We start from the raw sequence: 20,917 nt of genomic DNA, 5'->3' as shown, positions 1-20,917 counted from the left end.
TCCAAATCCCGTTTCCTAATTCAAATCTGTTTTCCTGAAGTGACTCATTATTCTGTGGCATTTCAATTAGATCATCACTATCATCGTTTTCAGGAATTTCATTGTTTTTTACATGAGAAAATGTAGGCTCAGATTCGCAAGGATCGTTACTCATAACAGGAGTAGGATTAAATAAAGAATCATGGCCATTTTCTGTTGGTGCAGAAGTATAAGTCTCAGAACTTTGTGATACAGGCAAAGATAAATTATTTAAAAAACTCATGTTCTCAATTTGAAACAAGTCTTCCTTTATATCCCCCCTTGATGAGTGTCATCAAAAAAAGGTTTATTTTCAAAAAATGTAACATCCATAGTGACAAACATTTTTTTGGTTTTTGGATCAAAACATTTATATCCTTTTTGGGTTGGGGAGTATCCAACAAAAACACACTTTATAGCACGTGGTTCAAGTTTTCCAACATTCTTATGTTCATGAACAAAAGCTGTGCAACCAAAGATTTTTAATGTCAAATCAGTTAAAACACGAGAACTAGGAAAACATTCTTTGAAAGTATTAATCGGAGTTTGAAAATTAAGAACTTTGGAGGGCATTCTATTAATAAATATGTAGCTGTTAAAACGGCTTCGCCCCACAAATATTTTGGTACTTTATTTGTGAAAAGTAAAGCTCTAGCAACCTCCAATAAATGTCTATTTTTCCTTTCGGCAACTCCATTTTGTTGAGGAGTATTAGGACATGAACTTTGATGTACAATCCCATTTTTTAGAAAAAAAATCATCCAGGATAGTGTTAAAATATTCTTTGCCATTATCACTTCTAAAGACTTGGATATTTGTTTGAAATTGATTCTGCACCATTGTAAAAAAATTCTTTACAGCCTGACAAACATCTGATTTCTCCTTTAACAAGTACACCCAACATACTCTTGTATGGTCATCTATAAATGTGATAAACCATTTTTTGAGAGAGAGTGTACTTGTACGGTTATGGCCCCAAACATCACTATGAATAATAGAAAAAGGTTTTGATGGTTTATAAGGTTGTATTGAAAATTGGGAACGATGATGTTTTGCAAACTCACATGCTTCACATTTAAACGAAGAAAAGTTCTTATTATGAAATAACTTAGGAAACAAGTGTTTTAAGTAACGAAAAACTAGGATGACCTAATCTTAAATGCCATGTCATAATGTTTTCATCTTTATTATTCAAAACAGAAAAAGACTCAAAACAGGAACTTATTGTTTTTGAAGGTAGTTGTGATGCAGATCCAATGTCAAGGTAGTAGAGTCCTCCACTCTCCTTAGCACTGCCAATCATCTTCCCCGAGTTCAAATCCTGAAAGACACAGTGAGATCGGAAAAAATTAGTTTGACAATTTATATCTTGGGCTAATTTACTGACGTACATTAAATTACATGATAAATTTGGAACATGAAGGACATTTTTCAGAGTTAAGATTAGAGACAAGACAACTGACCCTTTACCTGCAATGGCTGAAAAAGAGCCATCTGCAATTTTTATTTTTTGGTTACCTGCACATGGACTATATGAAGAGAAAAAAATAGATTCACCTGTCATGTGATCAGAGGCACCTGAATCTACTATCCAAGTATGACTGGGACTGACACTAATAAATGCAGAATTACCTTTTGTTGCTATAGAGCAAGAAGGAGTTGGAGACTCGAGGAGTTTGTACAGTCTGTCTAGTTGTTCTGTAGTGAGTGGAAGCTGCGGTGAAGAAATTTGCTGCCCTTGATCAGAATTACTAGCCTGAAATGCACGACCACCTTTCTTCTTCCAGTTAGGAGGTTTCCCTTTGAGCTTCCAACAGGTTTCACGCGTATGCCATTCACGCTTACAGTGGTCACACCAAGGAACTTTGTCTACCCTTTTTCCTCGTCAAGGTTCCTAGTAGCCAAAGCTGAGCCTTCAGATTCAGAGCTTCGTGGTGTTTTGCCCATCATAATACCTTGTCGTGCCTCCTCCCTTCTTATTTCTGCAAAATTTTCATGAAGAGTTGGCAATGGTATTTTTCCTAAAACTCTACCTCTTACCTCATCAAGGTCTTTATTGAGCCCAACGAGAAACATGAAGACACGATCATTTTCTTGTCTTTTGAGAAACAAAACACTATCTTCTGTACACCTCTAATTGTCATCATAACATAGATCCAACTCTTGCCAAAGGGTCAACAACTCATTGTAATAAGCAGTAACATTCACGTCCCCTTGTTTCGCATGCCATAACTTTGATTTTAAACCAAAAATTTGGGAAGAGTTTTGAATATCAGAGTATGTTTCCTTAACAGCTTCCCATACATCCTTTGCAGAAGGCAAAAACATATAAGGCTTACCTATTCCAGTTTCCATAGAGCTTACCAACCACGCAATAATCAAGGAGTTTTCAGATTTCCATTGTTGGTAAAGAGGGTTTCCTACTGCCGGTTCAGCTACTGCTCCAGTTAAAAAACCCAACTTCCCTTTGCTATCCAATACCAAGCGAACTGTCTGGGCCCATTCATTATAGTTATTCCCATTCATCTTAGGAATATTGACCTTGAGGGAGTATGAGGAACCCTCTTGGTCATTGCCGCCTATATTGAAATAACTGCCATTGTTTGTGACACCCGATGTTTCGTCGCCGTTTCCGCCACCATTGCCGTTTCCGCCACCGTTGCCATTATTGGATCCGGTGTAGGCAAAACCTAGAGCGGGCCAATTCGTGCCGTGATTCACCATAGGGGATTAAACGGGTATGTCAACCGGAAGCTGTTGTGGAAGTTTTACAGTAAACCCTAACCCAAAGCTCTTGATACCATATTGAAAGGAATGGTAAAAAAGTTGTTGTATTTTATTCCTCAGCTCTAGGCTGGTATATATAATGGTAATACAATAATGATATTAATTCTTTCCTTAATGGAGAATAAAGGGAAATAATACAAATAGGGAAATAATACAAATAGGGAAATAATACAAATAGAAATAATATATTCCAACAGTTATTAACCCATCTACGATGTTCATGTCTTTCGACTAGGAAGTTTTTATTGTGCGCAGTTGATTTGAAAGCCATTTTTATGGTATTATTATATGATTGATTTGTCTATTTTCACTTCACAATTTCTTCCACTTCATATCTATATAATTTAAATTAAAACATTCAGTAGGAATGTTGTTACTACTGCATGTTTTAGTTTGAGAGCTATTTCCAGGTTTAGGTAAAAGGAATGTTGTTGCTTTCTTAGGAATGTTGTTGCTTTCTTGAATGACCATTGAGTAGATCTTTTTAATGGAGGGTAGAGAGTCCATAAGAAGAACCTGAGACTTTATAACAAAAAATTTGTCATTCAAATCTGTTAAAAACTGAATGATGTGATCAATCATGCGGAAATTTCTTGCAGGACACATAGCTTCACAACTACATTGCTGAATGCACGTACAAGTCGGCATATGTATGTGTGAATTTAGGCCTTCCTATTATCCACACATTTTAGTGTAATAATCAAGAACTTATTTGGTACCTTGTTTGAGATTGCTGATCTCAACTCGAAGATTTGAAACTCGAATTCTATCAACTTTAGCAAATCTTTCCTTAAGATCTGCTCATAAATCAAGAGCATTTTCTAAGAAAATGATCGTTTGAACAATTGTTCAAAAACTAAATTGAGAAGCCATGAATGAACCTGTCATACCCCAAAATTTGCCCTCATATACTTACGAACGCCATTTCATTTCGAATAAATGAATTGGCACAGTCGGTAAGAATTTGAGAGTGAAAGCTATAATAGCGCGAGGAGAAACGCTACCATCGCAATCAACATCACCAATTCTCATCATCACCGAATCGACCAACCGCCAAGTCGCACAACAACAGCATCTTCATCTTCGATGCCGAATGACGCACCACGCTTAGCAAAACTCGCTAAATTGCAACGACAACACAATGCTCATCTCCAACCACCGACTGCAAACACAACGACTTCCAAAGTTCTCATCCGCGGTCACCATCTCCGACAATCACGATTCAATTACGGACACAACCACTTCTACAAATCGATTGTATTTTTGCAGAGAATAGAACAACAAGAAGCACAACGACGCAGCACCCATTCACGCAAAGCCGGAAAAACCACACCGGATCCGACCGTTCCTCAAACTGCAAGCAGCCCCCGATCGATCCTTTTGTCGCATGCCATTCAATTTCAGGTTCTTTTCTCCGATTTTATTTCCTTCAAATGATTATTGTATGTGCTGTTTGTTTAAAATTGAAGGGCGACAATGTTTGATTGTGAGAGATATGAATCTTATTTTTGTGTTGTTCTTGAAGAAGAATATGGTACTATATATGATGTGTGTTTGTAACAGAGAGAGTATTTGAGGAATAGAAACTAATGTTTTCACTCTCTCATCCATGTATGCTATGTGTAGTGTTAGTTTTTTTTATTTTGTTATTTTTATTTCTATCCCACATGTCATGGTATCAATAGTTGTTTTTATTTTTATTTTTTTTTAAAATGGAAAAGAAGAGAGGAAGGAGAAGCATCGTCTCCCTCTCAGAATGATATTGTCCGATTTATGGATCAAAACTCTCTCGATGATACTCTCAAATCCCTAATTTCTCATTTTCCCCTTTTCTAATCTCCAATGGATTTTGATGCACTCTTTCCTGAAATTAATCCAATCCCTTCGGTTCCTATCAACCCTCCGTCCTCTTCTGTCGAGAATCTCCAAAAGCAAACTCATGTGAAATCCTTTGCTCAAGCTCTGCGAGGAGTCTGTGATATCCCAGTTTCACAACTGCCTCATCCTGTCATCAAGGGTGACAGACCGTCTATTACCATCCCTGAAGACGAATATAAAGCCGGTCTTGATGAATGCAAAAACAACCTTCACGGTCGAGTATTGTGGCCAAAAGGTTCTACTCCTCTCACGGTTGTAGCACTTCGCAAGAAACTTTCTTCTCTCTGGCCCAATGTAAAAAATTGGGGCGTTCTTTCATTGGGTAGAGGGTACTATGAATTTACTTTTGCTAACGCGGAGGATATGCGCAGCGTTAGAGCGTCAGGATCTATCAGCTTAAGCCCGGGTTCTTTAAAGCTTTTTGCTTGGACTAGAGATTTTAACCCAGCCTCTCAAAACAATACAACTGCTCAAGTTTGGGTTAGGTTTTTTGGATTGTCTCAAGAATATTGGCGACCCCGGATTCTATTTGCAATAGCAAGCTGTGTTGGAACACCCATCTGTATTGATTCTGCCTCTGCAAAGCCAAGGATGGACCGTACATTTGGGCATTTCGTTAGAGTCCTTATAGATATGGACCTATCTTCACCTCTGAATCATAATGTCTTAGTGGAGAGGGAAGGTTTTGCGTTTTTCGCTGATATAGAATACGAGAATCTTCCTGAGTTTTGTAGTCACTGTAAGAAACAGGGCCACTCTGTGCATGACTGCAAGCTGCTGCGAAAACAAGATATTAACTCTTCTTCAAAATCTCAAGAGACTCTCAAGCCGGTTTTGAAACCTCATGTCGCTGCGGCTCAACCTGATGCGAACATAGATCCTGCTGGTGGAAAAGTAAATGTTACGAGCACTCTTGTTATTGATACGGAAACAGATGCTGGTGTGTTGGATGTCGCGGTCTTAGTTGCTGAAGTTGAGGGCGGCACCCCTATCCTTGAACCTGTTGTTAACAACCTTGTGGTGGATAGAAATGCTGTAGTCAGTAGCTCTCTTAACTATATTGCTAATCCCCCAGAGGATATTGACTCACCAATATCTGAATTTGTTGAGGCCACTCAGGCTTTGGCTGCTCCTGACACTGAGGCATTTTTGCAAAATTCATGGGACAACCTTGCTGGATTACCAGAGGGTGCTTTCTCCACTGCAGTTGCTAACCTCCAACAGAAACACGTTACGAGGTCAAAGAAAAAACACTCCACCAGGTCTCAAGCAGGACCAAAGAAATCGTCTTTATGAAGTGCCTTTTTTGGAACATCCGGGGCGTGGCTAATGTCTCATCTAGATTAGCCTTAAAGCGCTTAATAAAATTACACAAGCCTGATTTTCTGTTTATTGCTGAACCTAAGATCGAGTTTGCTAAGTTTCCTCCCAACTGGCTGGCTCATTTGGGCCTAAAGTTTTTTTCTTCTAACAACATGGATCAACCCTCTCTTTGGGGTATTTGCAGGGATGAACTCAATCCGAAGATTATCTCCTTATCTGATCAATTCATAGCTTTCGAAATCGTTTTGGACAACTGTTTATTGGCTTTTGCGTCTGTTTACGCCTCTACAAACCTGTACAAAAGAAGGGACCTTTGGAAAGACCTTTCGGCCCTTCTTTCTTCTCATCCTCTCCCATGGGCTTTCCTCGGTGATTTTAACGCAATCATTGGAGCTCATGAGCATCGAGGCAGACTTTCTCCTGCAAAGAGGCCTATGCTTGACTTTCAACAATGGACCGACTCTAATAGTCTGCTTCATTTTCCTACTACTGGTGCTAGATTCACTTGGACCAACAAGAGAGACTTCCCTTTTTCTGTTGAGAGGAGACTTGATCGTTGTATCGGGAATTCCTGTTGGGTTAATGTTTGCAACAACATCTCAGTTTCCACTCTCCCTAAAGTTTGCTCGGATCATCACCCAATTCTTTTGGACTTTCACATTAATGCTGTGAGAACGGCTTCCCAGTTCAAATTCCTTAGTGCTTGGGTGCTTCATGAAGGCTGCAGATCGGTGATTGAGAATGCTTGGTCTCAAAGAATCGTCGGCTGTCCCATGTTTATTCTATCTAAAAAACTGCAGCTCCTCAAAAAAGATCTTAAAGGATGGAACAAAAACATTTTCGGTAACATCTCCGAGAATGTCAAGAAAGCAGAAGAGGAGTTAAATGTTATTCAGCATAACATTCAGATCAAGGGATCTTCTGCTTATCTCAAGAACCAGGAATTGGTGGCCCAATCCAATTTGACAAAAGCCCTTGCCATGGAGGAGGATTTTTGGAGGAGTAAATCCAAAGTCAAGTGGAGTTCGGAGGGTGACCGAAATACTGCTTTCTTCCATCGCATTACTAAAATTAAACAAAAGTTCCGCCCTATCTCTATGCTTTCTAATGGAGACAATGTCCTCTCTGACCCAGCTTCAATTGCTTCCCATACAGTGGCTTTTTTTGAAAATCTCTTTTCTACTAACTCTTTATTATTGCAGGGTACTAATCTTGTGGATTCTGTCATTCCTTCGCTGGTGGATGAGGCGACAAACAGGATCCTTACTGCCATCCCATCTCTAGAAGAAATTTCTGCTGCAGTTTTCAATCTCAATGGTGATGGTGCGCCGGGGCCAGACGGTTTTGGTGCCGTGTTTTTTCAAAAATTCTGGGATATTGTCAAGCACGATGTCTCCAATGCCGTCATCCAATTTTTTACTACAGGTTGGATTCTGCCGGGCTTTAACGCTAACGCTATTATTCTTATTCCGAAGATCAAAGGGGCTGATTCATTGGAGTTATATCGTCCTATTGCGGTTTCGAATTTTAAATTTAAGATCATCTCCAAAATTCTTGCGGATAGGCTCGCCTCCATCATGCCGGTGTTGGTTTCGCATGAGCAACGCGGTTTTATTCATGGAAGACATATACATGATTGTATTGGTTTGGCCTCCGAGGCAATTAATCTCTTAGACTCTAAATCTTGGTGTGGGAACATTGCGCTAAAGGTCGACATCTCCAAAGCTTTCGACACCCTCGACTGGAATTTCTTAATCAATGTCCTGAAAAAGTTTGGGTTTAATTCTACTTTCTGCTCCTGGATCCATGGTATTCTCTACTCTGCTCATCTATCGATCAATGTTAATGGTGTGCTCAACGGTTATTTTTCCTGCTCCCGTGGCGTCCGTCAAGGCGACCCCTTATCTCCGCTTCTTTTCTGCCTGGCTGAAGAGGTCTTAAGCAGAAAACTCTCTCTCCTTGTCTCCTCTAAGAAGATTGATATTATAAAGGGACCTAACAATACATCTGTTCCATCTCATCTTCTCTATGCTGATGATGTCCTAATTTTCTGCAAAGGAAAAATATCCAACGTAAAAACCATTCTTACTACTCTAGAAGAATATGCGGCTGTTTCAGGTCAGTATGTTAATTGCAATAAATCCTTCATTTTCGGTGGTGCCATGTCTTCGTCGAGATTGAACATTCTGTCATCCCTGATGGGTTTCAAGACTGGATCCCTTCCTTTTGTTTACCTTGGTGTCCCGTTGTTCAAAGGTAAACCCAAGGCGGTCTTTTTACGTCCTATCGCGGATAAAGTCATTTCTAAACTGGCCTCTTGGAAGGGTTCCCTTCTTTCGTTTGCCGGTAGAGTGGAGCTCGTTAAATCGGTCGTCCAAAGTATGCTCCTTCATAGTATGGCTATCTATGATTGGCCTATCTCTCTCATTCGGGATATTGAGCGTGCGATAAAGCGTTTTATTTGGAGCGGCGAAATCTCTAAGAATAAAGTTATCACTGTGGCTTGGAATAGCATGTGCCTTCCCCTTGTTGAAGGAGGTCTTGGCATTAGATCTATTGCTAGTCTAAATGCAGCTTGCAAGCTTAAACTTGCTTGGGATTTTTTCCAATCTAACTCCTCTTGGGCTGTTCTGCTGAGACAAAGAGTTTTCCGCAAAGGTAAGACTATTAGACATCACATCTTCTCCTCGATTTGGTCCAGTCTTAAATCGGAGCTGCACATTGTTGAGGAAAATTACTCTTGGTGTTTGGGTGATGGTGCTAAGATCCTGCTTTGGTCTGACAAATGGTGTGGAGAGCCGTTACATTTGGGAATTGACGACCCGTCCATCATTGTCGAACAGCCCGTAAGTTCCCTTGTTGTCAATGGCTGTTGGGATTTTTCTAAAGCCGTGACCCCCATTCCTGCCCATCTTCAGTTGCGGATTCGCGACTACAATATCCCTTCCACTCCTATGCCTGATGCGATAGTTTGGCCAACATCGCCCAATGGAGATCTCTCCCTTAAAGCTTCTTTTGATTTCAAGAGATTTAAAGGGATTCGTAAAGATTGGTGGCGTTGGATTTGGTCTAAATCCATCCCTCCGTCAAAATCGGCGCTAATGTGGAAGCTCCTTCACAATAAGGTTCCTACGGACGAACAATGGAAAAAGCGGAATTTTGTTTTTCCATCTCGGTGTGACTTGTGCAAAGCGGCGGAAGAATCTTCTCAACACTTATTTTTTGATTGCAAGTTTGCTGTTAATCTTTGGATGTGGCTAGGAAACAAGCTTAACTTTCAATCTCCGGTTCGTGATTGGTCCACTATTCGCGATATAATGAATATGAAATCTTCGGGCCAGTGCAGGACCACGTGCATTGCTGCTGTCATTTTCACTATCGACGCTATCTGGAAATCTCGAAACAAGGTTCGATTTCAGAACATCAATCCTACCTTTTCTTCCTCCATCTCCAGTATTCTGTCTTCTGTCTCTTGTGCGGGCAGCGGTGCTGCTGCCTCTTTTATTAACATGCAGGATTTTATTCTTCTAAAAAACTTCGGGGTCACCATTCGTCCTCCCAAAGCGCCCAATATTATTGAGGTCATTTGGTCGCCTCCCCCTAACAATTGGATCAAATTTAATTGCGACGGAGCTGCTTCTTCTAGTATATCGGCTTGTGGTGGGATTGCAAGAAACAGTGAAGGTGGTTTTTTGGCAGCTTTTGCAACTCGGTTAGATAGCTCCAACTCTCTCATTGCCGAACTCTCTGGAGCGATGTTTGCTATAGAGTTCGCCCATGAGAAAAATTGGAAAAATGTTTGGCTGGAAACTGACTCTACGGCGGTGGTCAAGGCTTTTAAGGCCACCTCTTTGGTGCCGTGGCAACTTAGAAATAGATGGATTAATTGTATAAAGATAACTTCTAATTGGAATTTTATGATCTCCCACATTTATAGGGAAGGCAATAGCTGTGCAGATGGGTTTGCTAACATAGGCCTTAGTCTCTCTGGTACTTCTTTTTTCAGTTCCGTTCCTGATAGCTTAAGAGCGGATTTTGTAAAGAATAGGCTAGGTTTGCCATTCTTTAGGTTCTCCTCTTCCTGATAGGGTTTTGGTTGATGTCCCCCCTATCCTTTTTGTACCAATTTTCGTTTCTTCAATATATCCTCATTAAAAAAAAAAATATTGTCCGATTTATGTGTGTTTTGTTTTTTTATTTTAATTAAAAATAAATGCCACCAATTGGTTCTCATATAAGGGTTGAAAAGTCAAAATTCTTGAATCTCCACGTTTTGGGATTTCTAATTAGTTACTATAGCCTAGTTATTATTTAATTAAATTGTGAATACTTTAGTGATTAAAACAAACTTGTGTATACAATTTTTATATAAATCATTCAATTTCTTCTTGTAAATAATTTAAACACTTGTATATAGATTATTAATCACACTTTTCTAGATGTTTTTTTAGTCTAATATGTTTATATTTATAATTTTTTATTTCTATTATTCATATTTTTATCGTTCTCATTATCATTTTATGTATATTCGTACTACCACTTTCTTGTTTTTGCGAGGTACTACCATCGTGAGCATTGGACTGCTTTGCAGACATTCATAGCTTATGCATGCGCGGATTAATCCAACGTTTCAGAGCCTGCAGTCCCATGGTGGACCTTCAAGAGTCGACCGCACCTAATTCACCTAATTCTAGCATTCAGGGTTACCCCCAGAGTTCCTCCGACTACAAACCATATCAGATCAAATTAAAAGCTAAGTCCTATTTCATATTTATTTTAAATATTCATTCTATTTTATTTTGTTTCTTCCCTCCAAATTAGAGTTAGCCTTAATTGTCGTTGAATTAGCCATACACTCACTGTATTTTATTCTTCTGTCAATTCTCAGATGGTCAGAGTCAATGCTTCAGGCTACCTCCGACTATAAACCTTCGTCAATCGAAGCTAAGTTTCTTTTACCCTTTTTCTTTTATTGTTATTTTATTAATTAGGGTTAACTATGATTGCCTCTGAACCGATAATGCACTCACCCATTTTTCTGTTTATTCTTTCTTTTCCAATCTTCAGGGTTTGTCAATTGCCAAAGCTACGAGTATCGGTAACCCTGAACTCTAATATTTTCTGTTTTAATTTTTAATTATATCCCGCTGGTTTCAATTCCCCTCTCCTCCGCTGGTTACAATTTCCCTTCCCCATTATTATTGTTATATTATTGTGTGGTTAGTAATCTTAGGGAGTGCAAGCCTTAAATCAATGTAGATAATTAATTATAAGATAATTTTCTGAATATAATCACGTGATTGGTGCACACACGCACGCTTTTGGGTAACCTCTCTGTTGCCTTGTTGTCTGTTGCCTTGTGTTTTTTGCAGAATAAGCCAGTCCCTCGAATACGAAGATACCTCAGCCATGTTGCCTCGATTAAAGGTCATGGTCCCTAATGATGCTGCCTTCGATACACTAACATGACCTCGACCCTCGGAAGTTGCCTACGGAAAAGGCTGAGGTATCTTCTGGTTGCCTACGAAAGGCTATTCTGATCCTTCCCCTTAGACTACCTGCCTCTCTATGGCATGGGTCAGTCTTTGGGAGAATGATAATTCGATGACCCTTCTACCTCCAAACGAAAGGCTTCCTGCCCTCTTATGGCAAGGATTGACCCTTTCATTCTGAAAGGCTAAAAAGAGACCTATCATCTGAGTTTAAGGTAATTGCCCCTAATTGCCTTGCAATGCTCAAACTTTCATTATATTCTTTCTCATAATTTTTCAAAAGGGCTACGCTCATTTACGAGCTAAAGTCCCTATCTCTTTCATCTACATTTTCTAAACAAACGAGCAAGCAAAGCAATTAAGAGCCCATGGAAAACCATGGATGTAAAGGGTGCCTTACACCTTCCCTTTGCATAAATTACCCCCCGAACTTAGATTTCTTTAAAAAGGTTTTTTTCTGTTTCTTTTTGCCTTTCCGAATTTGTTTGGATAAAATAAAAGTCGGTGGCGACTCATGCTTAACCGCGACATTTTCGATTATAAAAAGTCAGTTCACCGTATTACAGAACCACATAGTTGCAACGCTCCCAAACTGCTATATTCATATCAAGAGGCTCCGGAATTTCAATGGATCCATCAATGAAATAAAGCTTAAGCGCTCTTTGCATCGATATTGACCAATATAGATAGTTAGAACCATTTAAAGGAGGTGTAAGCCTTACGGAATTGGGACCTTCACTCAGATGAATGTAGTAAACTGACTCAATATCTTCATTAGAGACTCGAATTGGAAGTTGAACATGCAGAGGCTTGGTGAAATTTAGATTGAAAATTAAACACAATCAAAGAAGGATGAAGAAGATTGTGAGAGATGCAAGGAAGAAGAAGCTGAAGAATTGAAGAGAAATTAAAGTGTTATGTGATCATACCATATTATGATCAAAGAGTTTAATAACAATGAACACAAAAAGAATGAAGAAAGAATAGTTTCTCACATCATTGAATTGATGTAATGATTGATACAATATTTGATATCAAATGAGACTTTAATTTATAAACACCACACACATAACAAAGGAAGGAGAATGAGTAGTTTATAACAAACTCACTATTTTATTTCTAACTTGATATATTTCTTACACTAAACAACCTTGCCTTTATATAGGCTTTTCAATCCTTATAGATTAAGGAATTAAATGGCGGTTAGAAAAATAAATGGCGGTGGTATTAGCTTGATCCTGCTATGATACTTATCTATTAAGTAAAAGATATAAAACTTAATAATTAAGAAAACTCAAATATTTTCTAACTACTTCTAGAACCAATTCTAGAATATATTTCCTTGATTTAATTTGGTCAACAATGCCTCCCTTAAATCAAGGTCTTAACTTTGTCATTCCAAGCATTTTCTCCAACTTGTAAAATAACTCAATCTTCAAAGGCTTTGTAAATATATCTGCAATTTGTTCTTCAGTGGGACAGTACTCGATCACCACTTCTTTCTCTGCTATCAACTCTCTTATCTTGTGAAACCGAATATCAATATGCTTGGAACGTCCATGAAAAACTGGATTCTTACTCAGTGCAATTTCCGACTTGTTGTCGCAATATATCTTTGTAGGACTATTCTGCTTCTGATGTATTACTTCTAAAATTCTTCTCATCCATATTGTTTGAGTAGCACAACTGGTTGCTGCAATATATTCAGCTTCAGCAGTAGAAAGTGCAACAACTGGTTGTTTCTTCGAAGACCATGAAATTGCACTTGTGCCCAAATGAAATGCGTACCCTGACGTGCTTTTTCTTGTTTCTATATCTCCAGCCCAATCACTATCTGTGTATCCAACAAGTTCCACATCATTATTACTAGCATAAAAAATACCTTCGGTTAGAGTACCTTTGATATAACGAAGAATCCTCTTTGCTCCTTGTAAATGGCTAACACATGGTTCTTCCATGAATCTGCTGAGTAATCCAACTCCATATACTATATCTGGTCTTGTCGCAGTCAGATATCTTAGGCTTCCGATCAAACTTTTATATTGGGTTGAGTCTACCCTCTTTCCATCATTTTCTCTTGTCAGCTTCAACTTTTCTTCAACAGGTGTGTAAACTGGCTTTGAATGCTCCATCTTGAATTTCTTCAGAATATCACTTGCATACTTCTTTTGAGAAATGAAAATTCCATCATCTTTTTGGACGACCTCAATGCCAAGGAAATAGGACATTAGGCCCAAATCTGTCATTTCAAAATGTCGAATCATAGCCTCCCTGAATTTTGTAATCATCTCTGAATTATTTCCAGTAAAAATCAAGTCATCAACATATAGGCACACAATAAGGACATCTCCAGGATCAATGTATTTGATATATAATGTGTGCTCGTGAGGACATCTCTGAAAACCATTCTTCACAAAATAAGAATCAATCTTGTTATACCAAGCTCTTGGGGCCTGCTTCAAACCATATAATGCTTTCTTCAATCTATAGACTTTATCCTCCTTTCCTTTGACCAAATATCCTGCAGGCTGCTCAACATACACTTCTTCTTCTTCCAGATTTCCATTAAGAAATGCAGAATTAACATCCATTTGATGTATTTTCCAACTATTTTGAGCTAATATTGAAATAAGCATTCTAATTGTATCTAACCTTGCAACAGGAGCAAATACCTCAAAATAATCAATACCTGGTTTTTGCTTGTATCCTTTTGCCACCAACCTTGCTTTATAGCGATCAATCTCACCACTGGGTTTGTACTTTGTCTTGTACACCCACTTCACTCCTATAGCTTTCTTGTCTGCTGGTAACTCTGTCAGCTCCCATGTTTGATTCTTCTCTATTGAATTGATTTCTTCATTCATGGCTTTTCTCCAATTTTCATCATCAACTGCTTCTTCAAAAGTAAATGGCTCACAATCTGCAAATAAAGCAAAGTTGATAATCTCCTCATCAGATGGGTCATTATCATTGCCCAAAACACAATCTTGCAGTCTGGCTGGTAATCTACGCGGCCTTTGTTGTCTGTTGGAGGTTTCTGGCTCATCAGGCGTTGTTTGTTGTCTATTGGATGTCTCTGGCTCATCAGGTGTCAGATTATATTCATTCATCTCTTCGTAATCATTTGAGGTCACTATTGGATCTTTTTGTGACTTTGAGGACCAATCCCACATTCCTCCTTCATCAAAAGTCACATCTCGACTAATAATCACCTTCTTTGTCTCTGGATTGTAAAGCTTATAGGCCTTTGAGTTTGAACTATAACCAACAAAGATACATCTTTCTCCTTTGTCATCTAACTTCTTTCTTAATTGATCTGGTACATGAGCATATGCAATACATCCAAAAACTCTAAGGTGTCGGATTGAAGGTCTTCTTCCACTCCAAGCTTCTTCGGGAGTCTTTTGTTGAACACTTTTTGTTGGACACCTGTTTAAAATATAAACTGCAGTAGCAACAACTTCTGCCCAAAATTCCTTAGGCATTTGTTTAGCCTTCAACATGCATCTCACCATATCCATGATCGTTCTATTCTTTCTTTCAGCAACTCCATTCTGTTGAGGTGTGTACCTTGTTGTTAATTGATGCTCAATTCCATGTTGCTCAAAGAAACTTGTACCAGCGAGGTATTCTTGGCCTCTATCTGTTCTCAATGCTTTGATTTTACAACCACTTTGTTTTTCTACAAATGCTTTGAATGTCTTGAAGGCATCACATGCTTCTGATTTTTGTTTCAAGAAATGCACCCAAGTCTTTCTACTAAAATCATCAATAAAAGTAATAAAGTACTTACAGCCACCAGGTGTTGGTATTTCCACTGAACACAAATCTGAATGAATTATCTCCAGTAGCTTCTTTGCTCGCCAAGACATTCCAGTTGGAAATGAATCTCTATGCTTCTTGCCAATCTGACAAGTCTCACATACTCCATTTGGAATATTCACAACAGGCAATCCAGAAACATATTCTTTTCTCGACAGGTAATTCAAGCCAGAAAAATGAAAGTGACCAAATCTCATGTGCCATAACCAATCATCATTTGGAATGATAGAACTCAAGCAAGGAAATTTTTCATGTTGAATTTTCAAAGGAAATAAGCGGTTTGGTGTCATTCTTACCTTTGTGATGAATCTGCCATTTCTATCGATCAACGTGCAAAAACCATTGTGAATCTGCATGTTATAACCTTTCTCCGACAGTTATCCCATACTCAGGAGATTGTGATGAAGACCAGGAGCATAGAAAACATCACCAATAAAGTTTTGAGTTCCATCTTTCAACCTGATAGCAATTCGGCCTTTTCCCAAAATTGGAATATTTGAATTGTTTCCAAACTTCACGGTAGATTTTACCGTTTCGTTTAGAGAAGAAAATAATTCCTTTTTCCCACACATGTGATTACTACATCTAGTATCCAGATACCAAATATCCTCTTCCTCAGAAAATGTATTACTGGCCAAAAATAAATTTTGTGGATTTTCAAAATACTCACCTGTATTTTGATACGAACTTTCTGCCACATTTGCCTGATGTTTGTATCTGCAATCAGATGCTTTGTGTCCAAACTTTCCACAGTGATAACAACTATAATTCGTCCTTTCTTGGTTGTAGATACCTCTTCCTCGACCACGATTGTTGAATCCAAAATTGTTTTCTCGACCACGATTGTTGTATCCAAAATTATTTCCACCTCTTCCTTGATTGGATGGATTGAAATTATTGTCTCTCAACTGGTTAAAGTTGCCACGTCCTCTTCCTCCATAATTTCCTCGGCCTCTGCCTCTATAATTTCCTCTTCCTCTGTTGAAAGTATTTTGACCTCTTTCTTCTACAATATGACTTGACTCAGAAGTGTTGTTGAAATTCACCTGACTCTTTAGAGCTTCTTCTTTTACCACTTTTTCGGTCTTTTCTAATATTCTGTTGACATGACTTTCAATGCTTCCCTGTAATTCTGCTACAGACAGAGTATCTGTATCGTGGGACTCAATTATTATAGTCACCACATGGTCAAACTTCATCGGCATCGTACGTAGAATTTTTTCTACCACTTTGCTATCTGGAATATCTTCTCCATATACTCGCATCTTGTTGACGAGATTTATAACACGAGAAAAATATTGTTCTACTGTTTCTGAATTAGACATTTCGTACCTTTCGTATTCTCTACGCAGCGATTGTAATTTGGACTTCTGAGCTTTCTCTACTCCTTTATGTGACAGCTTCAATATGTCCCATGCTTCTTTAGCAGTTTTGGCATTTGCTATTTTGCCAAATATTGAGTAATCAATTCCTTGATGAATTTGTGAAAGTGCCAACTGGTCCCTTCTACGAGCAACTTCATCAGCTCCTTCTTGTAAACCAGGATCTACAAAGCTCCAAACATTGTGAGCTTTTAAATATGTTGTCATCAACAATTCCCAGTAACTGAAATCTAACTCTGCGGTTAATTTTGGACCAGACCAGACAAAATTGTAATTTGCCATATCTCTCAAAAAATACTCACAATAATTTTTGACACAATGAGAACTCTTTTGTTCCTCACACACTCAAAAATATTTTTTTTTGACACTCACACTAGCAGGACCTAACCTGCTCTGATACCAATTTGATATCAAATGAGACTTTAATTTATAAACACCACACACATAACAAAGGAAGGAGAATGAGTAGTTTATAACAAACTCACTATTTTATTTCTAACTTGATATATTTCTTACACTAAACAACCTTGCCTTTATATAGGCTTTTCAATCCTTATAGATTAAGGAATTAAATGGCGGTTAGAAAAATAAATGGCGGTGGTATTAGCTTGATCCTGCTATGATACTTATCTATTAAGTAAAAGATATAAAACTTAATAATTAAGAAAACTCAAATATTTTCTAACTACTTCTAGAACCAATTCTAAAATATATTTCCTTGATTTAATTTGGTCAACAATATTTATATATGTGGGTGATGGTTCACCATATCAAAGTGTACATCACGTGCAAATTATAGTTACTTCTATCATGAGCTAACTAACTTTTTCAACTAAGTAATTAACTAAACCAACTTTCTATTATCTTCTCTGATTAATTGCTGGATAAAAACTAAAAGATTCTTTGATAAAAATCTTATAGTATAATTATTTGTATATTATAGTTATTTGTATTTCTGTTCCAATATCATTTATCTTGAAGTAATAATAATAAAAATCATATTATGATATGAATGTCGCATATTTGGATGATATTCCATGTGCTTATTTCTTACAAGTTATAGAGAAAAAAATGCATATTAATTAATTGTTGGATTTATTTATGCTAATCTTTCTTGCTAAATAACACCACTATTCCCATTCATTCTACCATGGAGCTGAATTTAAATGACCTCAAAAAATTTGCAGTATAATAACGCTACTATTATGTGGATTTATATTTATATTTATAGTTGTATACCTCAGAAAAAAATATGTATTTTATTTTATTTTTAAGAAAAAAATGTATGTATTTGGTCAAAAATTCTAATCAAATACATCTATCTATAATATATGAAAGATAATAATATAAGAAAGATAAATGTTTTTGAGAAGAGTCTTTTATTTATCTACTATTTAAAAAGATAAATAACCAGGAGATATATAAAAGATAATAATATAAGAAATATAATTGTTATTAGAAAGAGTTATCTATCTATTTATAATTTAGAAAGATAAATAGTCTAGAAAAGACTCGTGCACATTTTTTAATCTGTCACGTTTATAGTTGATGGTGACATGTTTATAATGGAGGGTGATTCTTGGTCTAAATTTTGCTTTTTCCAACCACTACTGGCAGAGTAGTCTGGTTTCAATCGTTAATTACTTTGACACACATAACATCTAGTCCTTCTTCATTTTTAATTGAATTTCTTCTTCCGTAGAATAGTCATACTCTTTTTTCAATTGAATACTTCCACATACCTCATTTTTCTCATCCTTGCAAACAACCACATTTATAATTTTTTAGAAAATACAGACAATTTTTTGTTAAAGCAGGTCAAATCTCTCTAAACTTCATTTATCATTTAATTTAAATACCAATTTTATTTAATTTCTGTCATTTGTTTTGAAGACCATTTGCTAATTTGTTTTCATAAATTTCTATTTAAACACTTTATTTAAGAGAAAAGATGAAAGAATGAAATTAACCTCTAAGGTAATTCTACTAGATAATATTTTACACAGTCAAAATTTAGTTGTTCAAGATATAAATAAATTAACCAACATAAGTTCTGTATATAAATATTGGTATATATTGTTATTTTGTAGATTTGTGTTTATCATTGTTTTATTGATTCTAATTTTAATTTACTTTTAACTTTTGTTTAAACTATGACTTTGTAATAATGAAGAGTTTTATTAAGCATAACTAGTAAAGGAGCAGTGCTTCGCACGAGTTTCGTTATGTAGTTAAAAAATCATTAATAAATATAAGATAGGAATGTATTCTACTTTATTATAAATAATAAAAAAAAGATTATACCAGGTATTATCACTACAAAAAAACTGCTCTACAGCGACGTGGATGCCAAGTCGCAATGTTAAAAATCACGTCACAATCAAACAATAGCGACGTATGTTGCTATGTCGCAGGAGCACGTGTGGCAAAGCAGTAGCGACGTGGAAGACACGTCAGAAGGTAGAGACGTGATTCCCACGTCGCAATAAAGTTATATGGAGAGCATCTCCCTGCACGCAGAGCAGAATTCTACTTTATTATAAATAATAAAAAAAAGATTATACCAGATATTATCACTACAAAAAACTGCTCTACAGCGACGTGGATGCCAAGTCGCAATGTTAAAAATCACGTCACAATCAAACAATAGCGACATGTGTTGCTATGTCGCAGGAGCACGTGTGGCAAAGCAGTAGCGACGTGGAAGACACGTCAGAAGGTAGCGACGTGATTCCCACGTCGCAATAAAGTTATATGGAGAACATCTCCCTGCACGCAGAGCAGGTGTGGCAGGTGTGGGGGACTGTGCTATTGACTTTTATAGCGACGTTGGTCTCACGTCGCTACTTTGAATGTTGTTTTTTTAAAAAAATTAAATAACGCAGGTATAATTATATTTTTATAGAATAAATTAATTAATTTATATAATAAAATTTATATATCATAAAATTTATATAATAAAATTTATAAAATATACTTTATATAATAAAATTTATATAATAAAATTTTATAAAATAAATTCATATAATAAATTTTATATAATAAATTCAATTAAATAAAACTAAAAATTTAAAACTAATATTTTAATGAATTAAAATGTAGAATAAGTTACATAAATATAAATTAAAAACAAATAAAATACAAAATGTTTTTATGAGGCATCATCATCATTCGGAAAATAATTATCAGGGTTAAAATCATCATCCACTCTGTCACCCTCCGGCTCTGGATCAGGAACATTACGATAATTTCCACCATCTTGCATAAATCGTCTCATCTGCTCCTCCATCTCAGATTGCTTCTTCATAATGCCCTCTATCTACCGCGCATACTGTTGCTCCATATCAGATTGCGTCTTCCGCGTCATCTCCATCTCCATAAATATCAGATTGATCCATATTATATTCTTAAAAATGAAAACTTTATAATATATATAACTATTATATTCGTTTTAAAATTATATTAATATTTATAATAATCTATTTTATATATTGTAAAATATTAAACAAAAAATTCGTTTTAATAATATTAATATATAATAATTCGTTTATAAATAATTATTTAATTTATAATTTCGTTTTAATTTATAAAATAACCTAATTAAAAAATAACCTAATAAATCTATTAATCTATACAAAAAAACAAAAATCTATTAAAAATATCCTAATAAATCTATTAAATCTATTAAAAATATATCACATTATAATCTATACAAAAAAACTTATCTCTTTAAAATCTATACAAAAATAACCTAATAAATCTATTAAAAATATGCTACATTAGAAAAAAAATAACTTACCTCTTCTTCAATCTACTCCTCCTTCTTCAATCTACTCCACCTTCTTCAATCTACTAAATCTATACAAAAAAAATCAAAAATTAAAAACAGAATATAGAATGAAATTATAAGAAAATACTGATGTAATCTTAATTACCTTTGATATAAGAAAAATATTTGGGATTGAATTGGTATTGCAATTGGATTTTGGGAGAGAAGGGTTGGATTTCTGGTTTTGGGGGAGAAGGGTTGTGGTTCTGGTTTTGCAGAGGAAACGAAAATGAATTGTGTTTGTGTTGTTGTTCTAATGAATGGTGGTGGAGTGAAGTGAATTGCGTACATAAATATACCAAGTAGCGACGTGAGAATCGCATCGCTATTTGCCACGTGAGAAACACGTCGCAACATGACAACGGTAACATTAATTAATGTCTCTG

At 36.5% G+C, this 20,917-nt stretch overlaps 2 protein-coding genes across 2 annotated transcripts; one reads left to right on the top strand and one right to left on the bottom strand.

Annotated features, from left to right (window-relative positions):
- Positions 1-4,647: 4,647 nt before the first annotated feature.
- LOC131614970 (uncharacterized) lies at positions 4,648-5,979 on the top strand. Its single transcript, XM_058886496.1, has one exon. It carries the CDS (start codon positions 4,648-4,650, stop codon positions 5,977-5,979), a length of 1,332 nt encoding a protein of 443 aa, XP_058742479.1.
- A 9,718-nt stretch (positions 5,980-15,697) lies between these two features.
- Positions 15,698-16,984, bottom strand: LOC131614968 (uncharacterized). Its single transcript, XM_058886495.1, has one exon. It carries the CDS (start codon positions 16,982-16,984, stop codon positions 15,698-15,700), a length of 1,287 nt encoding a protein of 428 aa, XP_058742478.1.
- Between the last annotated feature and the right edge of the window lie 3,933 nt (positions 16,985-20,917).

The sequence above is a fragment of the Vicia villosa genome, linkage group LG6 (assembly GCF_029867415.1).
Source record: "Vicia villosa cultivar HV-30 ecotype Madison, WI linkage group LG6, Vvil1.0, whole genome shotgun sequence".
Classification (NCBI taxonomy): Eukaryota; Viridiplantae; Streptophyta; class Magnoliopsida; order Fabales; family Fabaceae; genus Vicia; species Vicia villosa.
The sequence above is the reverse complement of the archived record's forward strand: the minus strand, read 5'-3'. Positions and strand labels throughout refer to the sequence as shown.